Consider the following 17,001-nt stretch of genomic DNA (forward strand, 5'->3'; position numbering starts at 1 on the left):
ACGCATTGAAATTCCGTGAATCTTTCAGAATGTTATTTTTTTGTGAAGAAAATAGCCTGTGCAAAGTCTCAGCCCATTACGATATCATACAGGTATAGCTCCCATACAAAATCCACATTTTTAGTGATTTTTTCAGATTTTTGTATGAAAAGTGTGTTAAAGCTTATTTGTATCGCGAAACTAATGCCAGATTCGGTTTTCGCGTGCCAAAAAACCCCTCAATACACATTTTTATCATATAGTTTTGTCGAAAAAAATTTGTTCGAAATGTGTGACGATCTGTGTCGACAGAAAATCTTCAAGGCGTTTGAGGCACGTGTTGCCGTTACAATAGAGTGCTGAAACTTTGCACATATGTTTGTGGGACCAAGTCTAACATATATAGAGTGTGCTGCGATCAAAATTCGAATTTGTGTATATTCGGGACCACCCTATCACACATACAAACATATAGTGTGAATAACAAGTGGCAAGCGCACAAGAAGTAAAATGATGTGAGCGAAAAAAATGCGAAAATTTCAAGGAAATGCTTGAGCCAAAGGATTCAAAGATCGGTCTAACCAAGTCCAGAGAAAGTCTAGTTGATTCGTTCACATGCGACAGAGAAAAAAAGGAGAATAAAAAAAAGAAAGACTTACCCGATGAGGATGGTATGCATGTATAATTGCCGCTGTCAGATGACATCGCTTTTGAAATAACCAATTTACTCGTTCGTGTTTTACGTTCAGTCAATACACTAATTCCGCCTCGCTGTGAATAATTGATGACACGTCCTTCTTTGTACCAATAGATAAATGATGGCGGCGCTGGCGAATATTGTAGAAAACACGTTAAATTTATGTCGCTGCCACTTTTAACAAATATTTCCGAGTTGCCAAGTATTTTTGCTCGTGAAACTGTAAGAAAAAAGAAACAGAGATGGAAAGTATGAATAAATGGGTAGAAAAAAATACGAACAAGTCATGAAAATGTTTTCATGTGATTTCTCTAACAGGCATTTTCATTCAGCTTTAGCGATAAAATACGTTACAGAAAAGAAAAATATAGAACATGAAAGGAAAACCCATCGAAGACAACAACAAAATAATGTGGAATGACACACAGTCACACACATACACACACAGAAAGAGAACAAAATCAACTATGAACTACATACAGCAGTAAATAATAGTACATTTTGCACACATTTCAAATGTGCAAATGGTTGGAATCGTCGTACGTATACTGCTTTGAACATTTTTCTATCGTGATTTTAGTCGCGTCACATTGAAACATTGCAGCTGCCACCGTAAGTCTTTTGCTATCGTTTTGTTCGTGCTCTCAATCGATTCGCACAACCATCAGCTATAAAAGATGAAAGTATTTTCTACACATTGTATGCGCTATGTGTGTCTGTGAGTGCTGTGTACTGTAAGCAACTGCAAAACGTTTATTGTGCTCACAATGACAGCTTCAAATTGCTCGTTTAGTGTTACACTTTCAATTTAAATCGGTTGTGAATTTTTGTTTGAAAAATGCCCACTATATTCGCATCTCTCTTCGTTTGATGCACATTGTTGGGTTGCACATACACACGTGCAAAACAAAACGAATTATTAGATGTCAACGCAGCGAACATTTTTCATTGATTTTACTCATTTTCACATCTGCGACCGCGTTCAGTCGCGCGTCATCACAACGACGCATTTTTCAAACCGTAAAAATGCGCTTTGAACACAAATTGAATATCCGAGTTGTCGCTTCGATTTCGACGACAAATCATTGTTTCATTTTGAATGGAACCCCAGAGAATTGATTTTTTTTTTCTGTTTTCATTTCATTTTAAAATTATTTTATTTTTGGCACAAACCAAATCACAAAAAAAAAACGTCGAAAAACAACGAAAGATCGAAAGAGCACTCAATGTAATAAATGTAATATAAATTTTATTTTTCATTGCGGCTTTCAATATCATCCAAAGGTGAATGTCACTCAACACCATTGAATGAAAAAAAAAAAACAGCGCCGAAAATTCAGAAAAACATAGTCATGGTTGCCATCGTACAATGCGTGAAATGTCAACGTTTAATTCGAATTAGTGTCAATAAAATATTCAAATTTCGATGGTTCACAATGTGCTGGATTTACATCAGACGGGGATTGAAAATGCTATTGTGATTGACAGATGAGTTCTAGAGAAATTGATGTTATGCTTCATGCCTTTCAATTACATCGCGTTTTGTTGTAGTCTCCTTTCTATGCGCTAACATAATCGTGCTTCGTTCTCTCCCCTTTCAGACACTTTTTTTTTTCCTTTTATCCATGTTAATTGTTACACGCCAAATTGTCTAGAAATGTTCAGACGTCAATTCTCTTGCGATGTTGCAATTTAATTTCGATGATTTGCAATTAACTTGATCGATTTCTTGATGTTGTGTTTTTTTCCTTCAATATTTTATCAATCTAAAAAAAATGTATCATTTTCAGCAACTGGATTTAATATCCCAATATCTATGGGGACCAATAAAATCCTTACATTCATACGTAAATATTTATTGGGCAAATTGTTTTCTATCCCATACTTTTGAAGCGTTTTACAACATTTTGTAGATATAATTGCGTGGGCATATCGCTACAACGAGAGAGATAGAGAGAAATTTCACATATTTGAACATAGAAACTGGCGTATCATTTTTAGCAACATTACCGTACGGAATTCGGGCGTATATCTCGTACAATTTTTCTTTCGCATACAGAAGCAGAAGAATATATCCTCAAATGGGTTATATTTCGTTGTGGCGCCACTATCTACCTATTTATTTCATTTTCTGAATTTCGGTTTAGATGGGAAGCATCATCAGTGAAATGTAAACGATGGAAAATAAAATGGGGCCAAAGCCAGAGGCATGCATACATTCCATTTTTTTTTCCTTTTCTGCTTGCATTCTCTTCATTTTCACCATATTCATTGTGGGTGCGTTTTTTCCACTCTCTTTCTATTTCTTTCTTCATTTTGGCCTTCCTTTTTCCACCGATGAACCTTTTCATTCAATATGATGCTGTGGAATATTTGTGCATGATTAGAAGAAAGTGAATTGAATTTTAAGCTCGTTGGCAAAGCACTTTCGCAAACAAAATGAATCTTTAGTTGGAAAATTGTTACCATTCTTTTCGATTGCGAAAACCGGCGAAAACAAAAAGAAACGGAATCCCTTCATTTATTTGCTATTTGGTTTTATTTTGTTGACTTTACTGATGCTACGGCGTTTGTTCAATTGGAATTTATTTGCACTGGTTTCACTTGATAGTGAAATGTTTCGGTGTTTCAGTCGATCAAGCTGATTAGAGAGTAAAGTAAAAGGAGAACAAGATAGAGAGAGTGAAAGAATTCGAGACAGACAGCAAATACCACATAAAATATATACTAAAAAAACAAAGATCGAACCCACATCTGGTGGCTAGTCATATTAAAAACCTCATTTCTGTACGAAAAGTTGTTTTATTTTGTAAAACATACCAAAAGTTTGTCGATTTTTTCGTTCTCATAACAATCATGCCTTAATTGGGAATTGATTACAAACGTCAGGATTTAAAATCAAAAGTCAGCACAAATAAATGGATCGGAATGAAATGAATTTGCAATAAAAACGGACTGATTTAATATGTTCAACGAGAAAATGAGATGCTTGTGCCAAAGAACATCAATTGGAATACTGGTTGGGTGTAGACGATTTTTAATGTCATATTTCGATACGTATGTCGTGTAGATAATTACATTTTAATAATTATCGTCATAAAATTCGATTAAATTACAATCTGGCAACAAAGTGCGGACAAATCGAGGACAAATGAAAATTTAATCACATCAAAACAGATTCGTCTACGATGAAGAAAAAAACAGCCGGCTACGAGTAAACTGTTGCTGTACAATAATAAAAACATGACATGAGAAATTGAACATCATGCCAATTAAACTAATATAAACTTAAAATCATTGGTGCAGAGTAGACGATGATTGTGGGAAAAATGTAAATTCTACAAATAGCCGTAATTATTATCCTTTTAAAACGAAATATTGTTTGCACCCAGGTGGGCGCTTCGCAAATAGATACATTCAGAAACAATCAAGCATACGAAATAGCATACATCGATACGATGCATTGAATGATGCTTGCATCATTTTATGTCCATCGCTAACGCTGTCGTTGCTAACAGTGTCATTAGTACATATGAAGCAAGCACGTCGTGTGCCAGATTCGAACGCCCAACGGCAGCGTTAGCGATGGCCATAAAATGATGCGTCGCATTGATGTATGCTATTCCGGATGCTTCGAAGCAATTCAAACAGTTTCAAAGTAATTAATAAACCATATACGAATGCTATGTTCAGACATGGGAAAACAACAATAATCCAAATCATTATGTATGGAATTTAACATACATTTCATTTCTACATTGTTCGATTTATTCAGCAACGTCCTAATTTCCACGCATTTGTTTAGTCGATTGGGCCAATTGAAGAGATACACGCGTATCATAAAATCTATGTATCGAATATCTAACAAATGGAACATTTCAGTTCATTAAACATGGCATTGTGTTATCGATTTCTGATGGCGTCACAACTTGAACAACCATAATTTATGCAATAGAAAAAAAAGAAAATTAATTATATCCATAATAAAGCGAACAACAGCACCAAAACTTACACATCAAAATGATGGCAATAGCGATAAAAATGGCAAAACACCGAATTCTCATTGTTCATTATTTTATTTTCATTAAATTAATTATCTGTGACTTTGGCAACAGCACCAACAATTGACGCTTCATCAGAAATACCGGAATGGTAAAAGCAACACGTATCGCTTTACATGTATAAAGCGAACAAATGAAAATAAAAATCCATCAATTTACGATACGGATAAGGGACGAATGAACAAAGAAACGATGGAACCATGTGTAAGCGCATCATCTCATCGCCATTGTCGACGAAATCGAATGCCACTCATTATGAAAATGTCTCAAGAGGCCGATCCCTTTATTCAGTTGAAGATGGTTGCGAAAACAATAATAATATAAGGAGCTTCTGATGTCATTTTCCACACCTCGCACAAAACAGGATGCTTTTGAATGAGAAATTCATTAAGCATGGCCACCTGTTTGTCAGAATGCAAAATCCAAACAATAATCATCTTTTGAATTCGGAAATTTGGTGAAAATTAACAATAACATGGATTTTAATGGTGCCGAAAAAGCGAAAATAATAACGCGTACACCGTACACAACGCGTCGATGTGAATAGAATATCGAAGTCAATGTATGTGTGTTCGTTCATGTTTTCTTTTAAGACGATGATGATCTCATCGGTTGCCATTGAATGGAAGAGCACATTTATTATTCGTGGTGTTGCGTTAATTGTTGTTGAATAAATGCATCGCATACATTGAAAGCACTTTGTCATGCTAGCACAAGTGAACCCTGCCCAAACATCAAACTATTATTTGGTAATCAAAATTCTTCTTTTGATGCAAAACAGCAGACAAATTCTTCTTCTCCATTCTTATCTGTGTTAAGTGCTTCAAATTTTTCAGCATGAATAAAGTTGCGCCAAAACATATAAAAAGCAGGGCACATCGACAGTCACATACATCTAAATTGTTTGTTCGTCGGATTTGAAAAACATTCGAGCGACGACAACGATGGAAGATGGAAACAAAAACACGGAACTGGAACACATTAATTAAACAATTCGCTTTTATAAATTGAAAAGAATGCTGCAATTCAAAGCTCATCTGTGAATCTTTTCGATCAACAAAATGTGGCGCAAAGACATGACACGACGAATTGTTGCACAACATTTGCCATTGCAATTAAATTATCTTAATGAATCTGTACACATTTTTACGTCATACAGCTTTCGGGGATTGGTTTGTTGGTTTTTATTTTATTTTATTAGCTGCGCATTACTCATGAACCGATGCTTTTGCAAATAGCAAACTGCAGTGAGAAGTTAGAGCAAATAACGGATTTCATAGAAAATTCAGCATGAATTTGTTATGGATTTTTGAAAAGTGAATGAAGAAAGGAGAAGCGTGCGCTTGAACACGCGCGTACACAAGCACTTGGTAAAATTTAACTTTTCAATGTGAATATATAGAAAACCAGCAAATTTTCAGAAGTAAATGCACAAGTAATTCATTTGAAAGTTTTTAAACTCTGCCCAAGTTTTCTCTCTTCTTCTTTATTCCATTCCCGTTGCGAACACATATCGGATATAGTTATTCATTATTAATGTGGAACACGATATTTTTCATCGAAACGGCAATTTAAATTGAATTATGAGGGTATAAATAACTAACCGAACAAAAAAAAATCATTGGAACTTCTTTAAGGGTATTGCGAATATATATAGATTCCGCGTCGACAACAAATTTCCGGTTGCGAATTGATGGTGACACATATTTCTCTGTTCGTATTCAAATATTCAAAACTATGTAAAAAAAAAGCGAACGAAAAAGAAAATACCCAGAAAAGAGCTAATGCACTTATTTGAAGCCGAAAAGTTGAATAAGACGGAAATGCCATGGTATGTCAATGCGTTTACGTCAATTCCCCGCAAGCATTGATATTCCCATTGGGAACGAGGAAGAGATTACGAAACACACACAAAGAATAAATAAAGAAAAAAAATCCGAAAGCAAAACAAATTTAACGTCTATGCGCTTGAACAAACTGAAATGAAGATTTGTTATCGGATCATAAAATTTATACACACTTTCCAACTTAAATATGACCGATAATAAACCAAACCGAAATAAAATAAGTTGCAAAGCTGCAAAACGATTTCCAAAGTTTCTGTCCTATCCCTTCACGAAGAACCTTCTGCCATTGTTTTTTTGTCATTGTCAAGCGGCATATTTCGATACACATTAAAGTATTTGTTGCTGTTGTTTTTCGCAACGAAAAATTTTCATCAAAAAAAAATATTTTTACGCACAAAAGAATCGGATACATAATGTACCCCAAAATGAAGAAGAAGTTGAAAAATGCCATTCGCTGTGAAAATTATTAAAAAAGTTTTTTTCTTTTCGATGAGTTTTTACACGCTCAACTTTCTACCTCCAGTGTCTCACACATTGTCTCATTCATCACCAGTTCATTCATTCATTTCAAATGCGAATTGTGTGTTTGTTTTATTTTTCCATTCTGAGTGAATAGCCGGAATTCTTTTCAAATGAAGTAGTTGTGACAAAGGTTAAAGCCTGAATAAATATTGTCATCATTTGTTTGAGCGTGTGAAAACGATTCAAAGGCAAAGCCTAGGGGCTTTCATCATTCGTTCATACAAATTTATACACAATATTCACGTCCTATTCATCATATATACGATTAAAATTTCTCGCCTATACCAGTGAATAAGATGTATTTCAAACTTCAGTGTACACACACACACAGTATTGCTACACAGAATCGAAGAAGATCCGCACAAAAGAGAACAAAAAAACATGCCATAGACGAAATATATACGAAATATACACGAAATATACACCAAATATATGCAGTTATGCACATTTATTTGCGCGTATTACAGATGATTTTGCAATATAGTTCACTATTTAGAGTATAAATCGTATACATTTGAAGATAAAAGCCCCTAGGGCAAAGCTTTATATTGTTTGGCCCGAGGATATAAGAATGTGAAATTATGTCGTGCTGATTTCAAAGACAACTTTCTTTTCGCTGTCTTACACAATGATTAACACTTTTTGAGCCTTGCATTTCTGTGTATTCTCCAAATGAGATTGCCTTTAAAAAACATCTTCTTTGTTGAAATATGTCAAGTCGTGTTGACTTTCTTGAGCGAGTAATGAAAGAACGAGCTAAATTAATTGCGAATAGTGTGTGTGTCACTGTGTTGATAATCGTATTTTCATTTGGCTGAATTGAATTGGATATGATGAATCTTATTACGGTTCAAATGCTGTTCTTATCGGACATACGGCATAAAGTTTATATACGCCTGCTGGCGTTTAAAGCATTGGCTGTGCGCTGAACTTGAATAGCAGCATGACAACACAAAACTTTGTTAATATTTGACAAAAATTCATGAAAGCATTTCAACGAATTACCAATTCCCGAAGAAATTGGAAAATACGGCATTTCAAATTGAGAGCACAGCACACACCTTCTTAGCATAAAGTTTTCATTGATTTTCAGATAATAACAATAAATAAGTTTGCGATTTAAATGAAATTCATGAAGATATTTTGTATATCAATCTGATTTATCTCTTCACTTCAAAAAAGGAAGGTATTTTTGCTCGTAAAATGTAAAGGTATATGGGTAGGAACCTAGGTAGGAATTAGGAAGGCAACAGACATCCCGTAAAATTATCGCACCGCTAATTCAATGCCAAAATTCTTCAATGAATGTTTGTATTCGTGGGCAAAATTGTAAAAGTTTTGCGTCGCACTCGGGATTTAAATCCAAAATTCGGATGTTCAGACTTTTTTTTTTTGTATGTCTGTGTGTTCAAGGAAGAAGTTTTCTTCTCATTATGAATACGACGAAAATCTCAGTTTACTGGATTTTTCTGCATATAATTTTTCATTTTTTTCTTCTTCTTCTTCATCCAGAGTCATGAAAAAGTCACACCAAACGAAATAAATCCCAGTTGAATGAAATATTTATTTGGCCAGTGAATCAAAGCTAAACTTTGTCGACTATGATTAAAAAGTTACAAAAAACACCAGCAAAAACTGCAACCAGAAAAACAACATCAAATGAACATTATATGCATTCATCAGATTTATTTCGTTCATTTAACTTTTAATTGCCAAGTTTTTTTCCTATTTCTATTTTCATGTCTGTCTCGCTCTCGTTATCGCACTCTATTGCATGCGTCTCTTTCTCTCCAGCGAGCTTGCTTTTATCTTGAGCTCATTAATGTGTGTAATCTACTTCCATAGTGAATGCATTTAGTTTATTTAGTTCACATTGAATTGAGTTAAGCCCAGAACGAAGTTGTTACAATTCTATTGGATTGGTCCTTTAGGTGCATTTTAGCTCAACTGCTTACAACTGCTCTCCGTCTCTACCTGTCTCTCCCTCTCTCTCTCTCGCTCTAACTCTTTCTTTCAACGAAATGAGCATGTTTGAATTGAGTTTATTTTCTGTTTGGCACAACATAATGAGAAAAGTTTAATCGTCTTTCTTTGCTTCCGTGACGATTTCGAAAAGTTGTTGCATCATAATTCACACGGTGAAAAATGTGCTCGAAATTTCTTCACTTTGATGTGTGAATGTAATTTTCATATCAATTTCGAAGCTTGACTGCATTTGTGCTACTACGAAAATCAGAAAACAAACAACAAAATACAATTTCGAATGATTTCATTGATGTCGAAAAAAAAGCACGGAACAAATAGTTCGCAAATGATGAATGGCACATTTTACACATTTTGCTTAAAGCCAATGAATCCATTTTGGGTTGTTGTTGACAGTGCATTTGATTTGATTGTGATCGATATGAAATGCGTGCCAGTTCCGTTTCAATAAATTAATTACAATGGTTGCTAAAAGTTTGATACATTTTAATCGACAATGCAAACCCATTATTGCCACACAATTAAAATCAAATGCACAACTTGCATCCTATTACACACCCATTTGAATGCAAATATATAATTTCCATTGTTAGATTCGGCAAAATATATTTATTTGATGTTTGTATTTTATGGAAAATCGTGCATTTGATTATAACAGTCAAAGAGTCGGTCACAGCTAATCAAATGGACATTTCAAAAGAGCCGGTAAATTCAAACAAAACATTATTTGCAATTAAATGAAATGATTAAACTATTTCAACCTATTTATTTTTGTCGATGATTGATGCTGTTTAGACACTCACACCGTTTCAGATATAAAATCAATACGAAAATATTTTTGTTTGGAGAGCTTTTGGCGTTTTGTTTTCAGCCCGTGTTTGAGATTTAGAAACAGTTTTCGTAATTTGATTTAAATGCTGCAACCTATTTAAATGAATATTTATTCGAAATAATTGACTCTTGACTGATTTATGTGGATGATAATCGAAGAATTTGGATACATTGTAATATTTAAATACACAGCCAATGTACTTGGAAGTAATGCTTTATGTATCGATGTATAAACGAGGTGAAAAAATAATAAGCAATTTTTATCAAAGTCTAAAACTTTCGTTCTTTTACTAGGTTTTTGTAATTATTTCGTCGATTTGTTTGTTTTTGCTTTAGAATCCATAATTAGACGCTGTAGCCTGTTAATTGACGTTTTTTGCATGGAGATTGACCTTTGATGAAGTGCACAAAACGGCACAAAAAGTATATACTATAATTGTTAATTTGAACATTATGCAATTTCTTGATGCAAAAAAATGCTCTCAATAAAAACTAAGCCGCAATAAAATGGAAGAATTCAGCGTACATCCATTTTTTTTATTCACATCCAATAAAAATGCAAATTCGACCAATTTCAATTGAATAAATTATTATGATTGACTGTTTCCATCTGTTCATTTGTAGCATTTCTATCTACATAATTTGAAATAATTATTATGAATCGTTCGTTGTGTGTTTTTTCCAGTTTAACGCGTCAAAAAAATGCTGCCACCGAAAAGAGTGAAGAAGGGAAAGCCATTTTTTTAAAAATGCAAATGACACTTTTTTGTTGAAATGAAAATACTGTTTTAATGAATTTCTGAATGCATTTCAAAAGTTATTTGGTAATTGATCAATTCTGGTGCATAATTGAATGCCATAAATAAATTAAAATACGTTTTCAATCACATTAAATTTACGAGCACTTTGAACATCACATAGATCAAATTATTATTTAAAATTCATCAAAAAAATCAGTAATTAAAGAGTAAATGCACATTTCATGTGTTTTTTTTTTCATCAATTGAGAAAACTTGTCATGATGAAAATAATTTACATGTTTTGTACACATCTCATGTTCCTTCCCGCAATATTACAAATTTTTTTCAAGAATATAAATCATTCGGTTATATAATGGCCTATTTTTGTTTAAATCACCTTTAGAATAAATTGAAAATCATTCATCATTTTTCAATTTTTATTTCTGAATGCATATTTTGCATTGATTCATTTCACCATGGAGACGATATAAATTAAAATGCAATGAATTTCAATTAATTGATTTTTTGTTTTGGTTTTTAATCAAGCAATTACTTTTTTGCATCCACGAATAATTGTCGATTTGTGGCAATGATGCTTATTTGATGATTTATGCATCTAATTTCTCCCAGATGATTAGTTACTTTAACTAAACACACTTCAGAGACCAATTTATCATCAATCATTTTACTGTGATGACTAGTTCATTGCTGAATACGATTGTGAACATCTTGTCTCCACCTATCCAGTTGAATGGGACGACAATCTATACGAAATATTTTCATTCCCTTTGTGCAAGTTAACATCATCAAAACAGGAACATGTTTGATTTTTCAGGTGGTGAATAGCGTGTGTCTATAGGCGAAAAGTGTACATTTCTTATGCTAAAAACGTACGGATGAAATGTACCGTTATATCCTACCATCGCTCGATCATTGTAATTTCAAATACAAACAAAACACACAGTTAACGGCTGAAAAAGAGATGAACATTCAAATTTGCAAACATTTTGATGGCAGTCAATCAATATGCCTGTGGTTGAATCCATTAGCAGAAGAGGTAAAAAAATACCAACCGGTAGAATCACAAAGTGAATTCTGTATGCCGATACATACATTTATATTGTGAAGGTGTTATTTAACATTCTCCGCACATACATCATCGTTTGTCCGTCTATTGTGATAAGGGTTTCGCATGTACAATGAGAGATATGGTAAAGGATTGGATACAATCCTGCGCTAAGTAAATTAACAACTAAAGGTATGAACAAAAGGCATTGGTGATGGTTGCTTGGGGAATGGTTGGCGGATACAAATCGTCAACGACATCGACAACAATGACAACAAACATATTAATCCCAAACGCAATGGACTGCTTTTTACCATTTTAATACTGTTGCCAACCGTTGTTTGTCGATTAAACGCAGCCATTTTGTCTGGCTGATACGGAATTTAGTGTACCTTGAAGCGATATCGATCCGATTGCTGAAAAGAATCAACTAAAAATCGTACAATAAGTTTTATTGTTGAAGCTTCTCGTCCTTTTCAGTTCTCGGATATACTATATCCAGTCAGTATCGGCTTTGATAAAAACTGTCGTATTGGCTTTTATTGGTAATTCTACCTTTTTATTCGTAGACAAAGAGGTACGCTCTGATACAAACAAAAATAAACAACAACAAAAACGGGAGAAAATGGAAATAAAAATGAAATAAAAACAAGTGCCATATAAAAGACTACATCGGCTCCTGAATATCATTAAAATGAGAGAGGAAGCACAAACCCAAAATCAATTGATATGTGCAAGTGTTTGCAACCAGAGCATCACAATTGACGCAGTTCTCTCTCACTTTTTGAATGTCGAACAACATCGATAGAAAAGTATGCATTACAATTGAAGAACAAAAGCGTCGAGATGGTGTTTTGTCGTAAATGGTTTTTATCTTGTTCGCTTTCGGTCGGCTGTTATTCCATTGGCGCAAAAATCATCCATGTTTACTCAACATTCAACGCATACAAAGCTGTTAGTATTCCACGACATTCATCAAACATCAAAACAAAACGGTAAGTAAACGGTTTTTTGTTAGCATTGGGTTGAGGAGGAAAAAAAACGTGCGGAGTCTCATTCATAAAAAAAAATCGAAAAAATGTTTGTATCGACTTTGTTTAGCGATGAAAACGGCTACCGTCAGTGATGAATAGACTTTACACTTTATTCGGACGCTTCCGTATTCATCATTTCATCGGTTGTATCGTACGAGATCATTGATAAGGATTTTAGCACGCAAAAAGACGGTTAATTTAATATGTGCTCGAACTGAAGAGTTTTCTCGTTTTCATTCACGCTCTTTTTCTGATAACACAAATAGATTATTTTTCGCATTCACGTTTGTATTCACACAAATACAAACAATACAGGTTGGTCGTTGTTATCGACCACTCACTTCATATAACTGCGAGCTATTTTATGAACTACCATGCAAACGAATACAACGAAAGAAGAAGAAAAGGGGCAAACCAAAAAAAAAAAAAAAAAAGATTCGCACCGTTTACGTTTCACGTGCATGTTAAAGTTCATTTATCTCTTAAATTGCTAATTTCATTTCCGAATTTAACGGAAATCATCCAATGCCAACTTTATTTCATGAAAGAAAAAAAAGCGGTTATCGCAAGACCATTTCTCGGCCGCCCCTTTCCAACGATTGCAACTCATCACGCGTTCGCATTGTTGTTTCACTTCATTTGCTTCTGGAACACATATATTCGAAATGATACGAAATTAAACTGATAGCCGTTGGTTATTGCGTTTTTTATGTGAATACCTTCGAAAAGTTTTGGCATAAAAAAGAACGGAATTTATCACGTTTTGGTTTTGTGTCTATTTTGCAGCCGAAACGCTTCCATCATTAAATGACACATAATGGAATTAACAACTCGGCAATATTTCTGCGGGCTGCATTGAAAAAGTGACAGAAAGCTTTGCCGGTCACACTAAATCTATCAAAGCGAATGACGAAAGCGAATGACAAAATAACGTTGAACTGTGAACAACAATGTTCGGTAGCATATAATAATTTATTCACTTCTCGCGAATCTGATGAGTGCACATTTATTACACTCATGTGATTTATACGAGATGGATTTTATACTTTTTGATATGTCGAATTTTTCATTTTTGGTAACTAAAACTGGCACGAATGAACTTCGAAAAGCTGGTTCCATTCCTTTTAATACGATGTATTTATATTTAAATCATAAGAGCTTAAAGAGAGGAATAGTATTTTGTTTCGCCATTATCACCAATGTAAAACGAGAATTGTAATGAGTAAAAAGCTGCAACTAATTAATTTTCACCTGAAATAAATGAACCATCAATGATAAAACAAAAAGTGTGTTCCGCACATAAATACAGTTGAAAAGGTGCGGTTTACAATTTTACAGCGGAAAATGCTGTCATGTATGAAAAGATTTTAAATTTTCATCGAGCACGCGAATGGCCGATATATATGGATTTGTTGCAGCCGTACGATGGGCAATTCATGCCCATTTCTCACATGTTAATGATTCGATAAGCGCAACCCATTCGGTGATATATACATATTTGTGTGTGTGTGTTTGTGTTTTGCCGACCATACACGGGCTCAAAATAACATCGAAGTGAAAGGGTTTTTTTCTCGTTAAAGTTTGCTTGTTTTCAAAACTATTGGTTCAAGCAATAATGCATTTGTTATAATGCTTGCTTTGTTGGGAATTTATGTGGCATGTGCAACAGCGTTGCGTGTATTTATTACAAGCGAAGGTTGTTTTCAACCTCGAGGAGTCGACTATCCAGAAATTGTGTTAAAATACCATAAATTTGCTATTATCTTTGACAAGTTTTAATTAAAATTAAAAACAATGAACTAAAAACAGTGCACAAACGGTGAACAGATATCACAAGATCAGCATGCCGTTATGTATGTATACGGGTGTACAGGAAAAGTGCCGGTTCGACTTTGTCGGGTAATAGAAATGAATGAAAATCACCAAAAGAGTGGCCTAAATATTTTGCGCATGGTACATGTTTTACATTTTGAGTAAGTCACATTCCAAAGGAAATATGCCAAACCGCAAACTTATATGATCTATAAATATGCATTGTGTGTCGTTGATGTTGGAGTCTATCTTTGGAATTTGATGGTTTTCATTTTGCCCAACGGCTGATTTGGGCAATTTTAATGAAATCATGGCATTTTCAGTGCTTGAAACATTAAGGTAGTTGTGAATGGACGAAAGGAGCAAAAAATTGTGTTAGCGCATCATTGAAATGAGCCGAAAATCCACATACATCAGGATATTATGTTGAGGTGGAAAAAATGTTATAGGTTGAATGTTTAAGCAAATGAAAATCCGAGATCATCATCATCATTGTTGTTGGCCGGTGGCATTTGCCCAAACACAATACACTCTCGACTCATAATCTCATCAATTTTATTTTTAGGTAAAGTCGCTTGAATATGAAGGATACAAATTCCTTGTTTAAGAATGTGGGTGTAGGGGAGAGAGATCATTGGACTTGTTTAATTCAAAACTTGAAACAAATCACAGCAAATGCGTGCAGAAAGAGGAAATTCGATTTGAAATGCTGGCGACAGACATTAGGTTTGAGCTATGGATATAGCGGCTGCTATTTCATAGCTGCTATTCATAGGCGCTATTTATCTCGTTTTAATGCATTTATGCATATTGTGTGTTATTTTCTACATCTCTCTCGTACTCACATTCAAATGTACAAAAGAATAGTAGGCTATGATATTCCTACTCGGTGTTACACACAGCACACGAATTAAATAGCGCCTATGAATAGCACCTATAAAATAGCAGCCGCTATATGCATAGCTCGAGCCTAATGTCTGGCTGGCGAGCAATTGTACGCAGTCAATTTTCGGTAGAGTGACATTCTACCTTTGCCGAAAATTAGATGATGCCACAAACATTCACCGCTACTGCACAACAACCAGTTTAGAAAATGTGAGAATATGTGGCCATGCGAGAGCAAAAGCGTGTTAAACCTGGATGGATGAATGATGTTAGAGCTCTGGTTTTAAATTTCCGGACCCGTTTGCATACACATCGAAATTATCACTCGTCATTCTTTCGTCAGCAAATTCATGAATTTCCGCTAAACGGAAATGCTCGCTCCTATGCGTTTTTGAATAAATTCCTTTTTGTGCGTGCATGTCATTGTCATTGGCGTACATTAGACATTGCTTACATATTATCCGCTGATACATGCCACAACATTTTCCATTTGAACTGAACCAAATTAATTTAATCGTGCTGGAAATGTGATTGAGTTTCATAATATGTGTGCTCGTTGACAGGATAAAATTCATGACACACACAGAGTTAGAGGATAAAGAATAAAATCGCAGTTCATAAGTACTTTTCCATATAAACTACCACAAAACTGAATTGATTGAAGCGAAAATTGGCTTCGTTATTCAGATGGAATGCCGTTCATTGATGATAAATTCTATTGAATTGACGAATGGCACGCTGAGTTTTCTGTTCTTTCAAAATGTGAAAGAATAGATTTTGGCCGACCAAGTACATCGTATAAATCTCATTCGGCTCATGTTGTCAAATTCAATAAATAATGATTCACAGTGAATTTCTTGATGCTTTTGAAAATGAATGTGAATGAGAACAAATCGACCATGTGATCGATACATAAGCAGACGGTATTCATCTTTCATTCACACCAACGCGCATTGAAAACCGCCGAGAAACACATTTTCGACGAATAAAAATGTGTTAACAAATAATGTGTTGTGCTAAGTGTGTTCATTTGTACACAAATATTTTACGATATCAGCAATTTCATGGTGGTGTTTTGTCGATGTTTTACTTTCCAAATTGAAAGAAAACGGAGAGTGAAGAGCATAGCCTATGAATATGGAAATGGAAAACTTAGAGCTTTCAGCTCTCATTTTTTCCCGTTCATTGCTTTTACCACACATATTCTGTTCTTGGTGAGTGTGAATGTGTGTGTGTGTGTGCGGTTGTGGTTTTTCCTACAACTCATTGTCGCTTATTAAAATAGCTGATTCACACGTTATACATCCCATTTGATCGGCATAGTTCGCAAATAGGGTCTTGTTGCCAATTTGATGCAAACACTAAACCACCGAGTGCGAACGAATAGAATGAAATAAGTTTGAATGTGTATCGCAAATCAGTTACGTAAAACACATTATGCATACATAATGCTAACTTTAAGCATGCATATAAATACAGGAACTCAATATCCAAACCATAGAACTAATATATGCAAATATGGAAAAATATATTGAATGTATCCT

General features: G+C 34.4%; 1 protein-coding gene across 1 annotated transcript in view; it reads right to left on the reverse strand.

The window, feature by feature from the left end:
* The window catches only part of LOC116339666, a 127,396-nt gene that overhangs the window by 17,939 nt on the left and 92,456 nt on the right, over nucleotides 1-17,001 (reverse strand). Inside the window, exon 7 of the mRNA XM_031765683.1 lies at nucleotides 639-896. Coding sequence (XP_031621543.1) covers nucleotides 639-896 — 258 coding nt within the window. The remainder of the gene's footprint in view (nucleotides 1-638; nucleotides 897-17,001) is intronic.

This window comes from Contarinia nasturtii, unplaced genomic scaffold (assembly GCF_009176525.2).
Source record: "Contarinia nasturtii isolate CC-2019 unplaced genomic scaffold, AAFC_CNas_1.1 Cnas_scaffold_533, whole genome shotgun sequence".
Lineage (NCBI taxonomy): Eukaryota > Metazoa > Arthropoda > Insecta > Diptera > Cecidomyiidae > Contarinia > Contarinia nasturtii.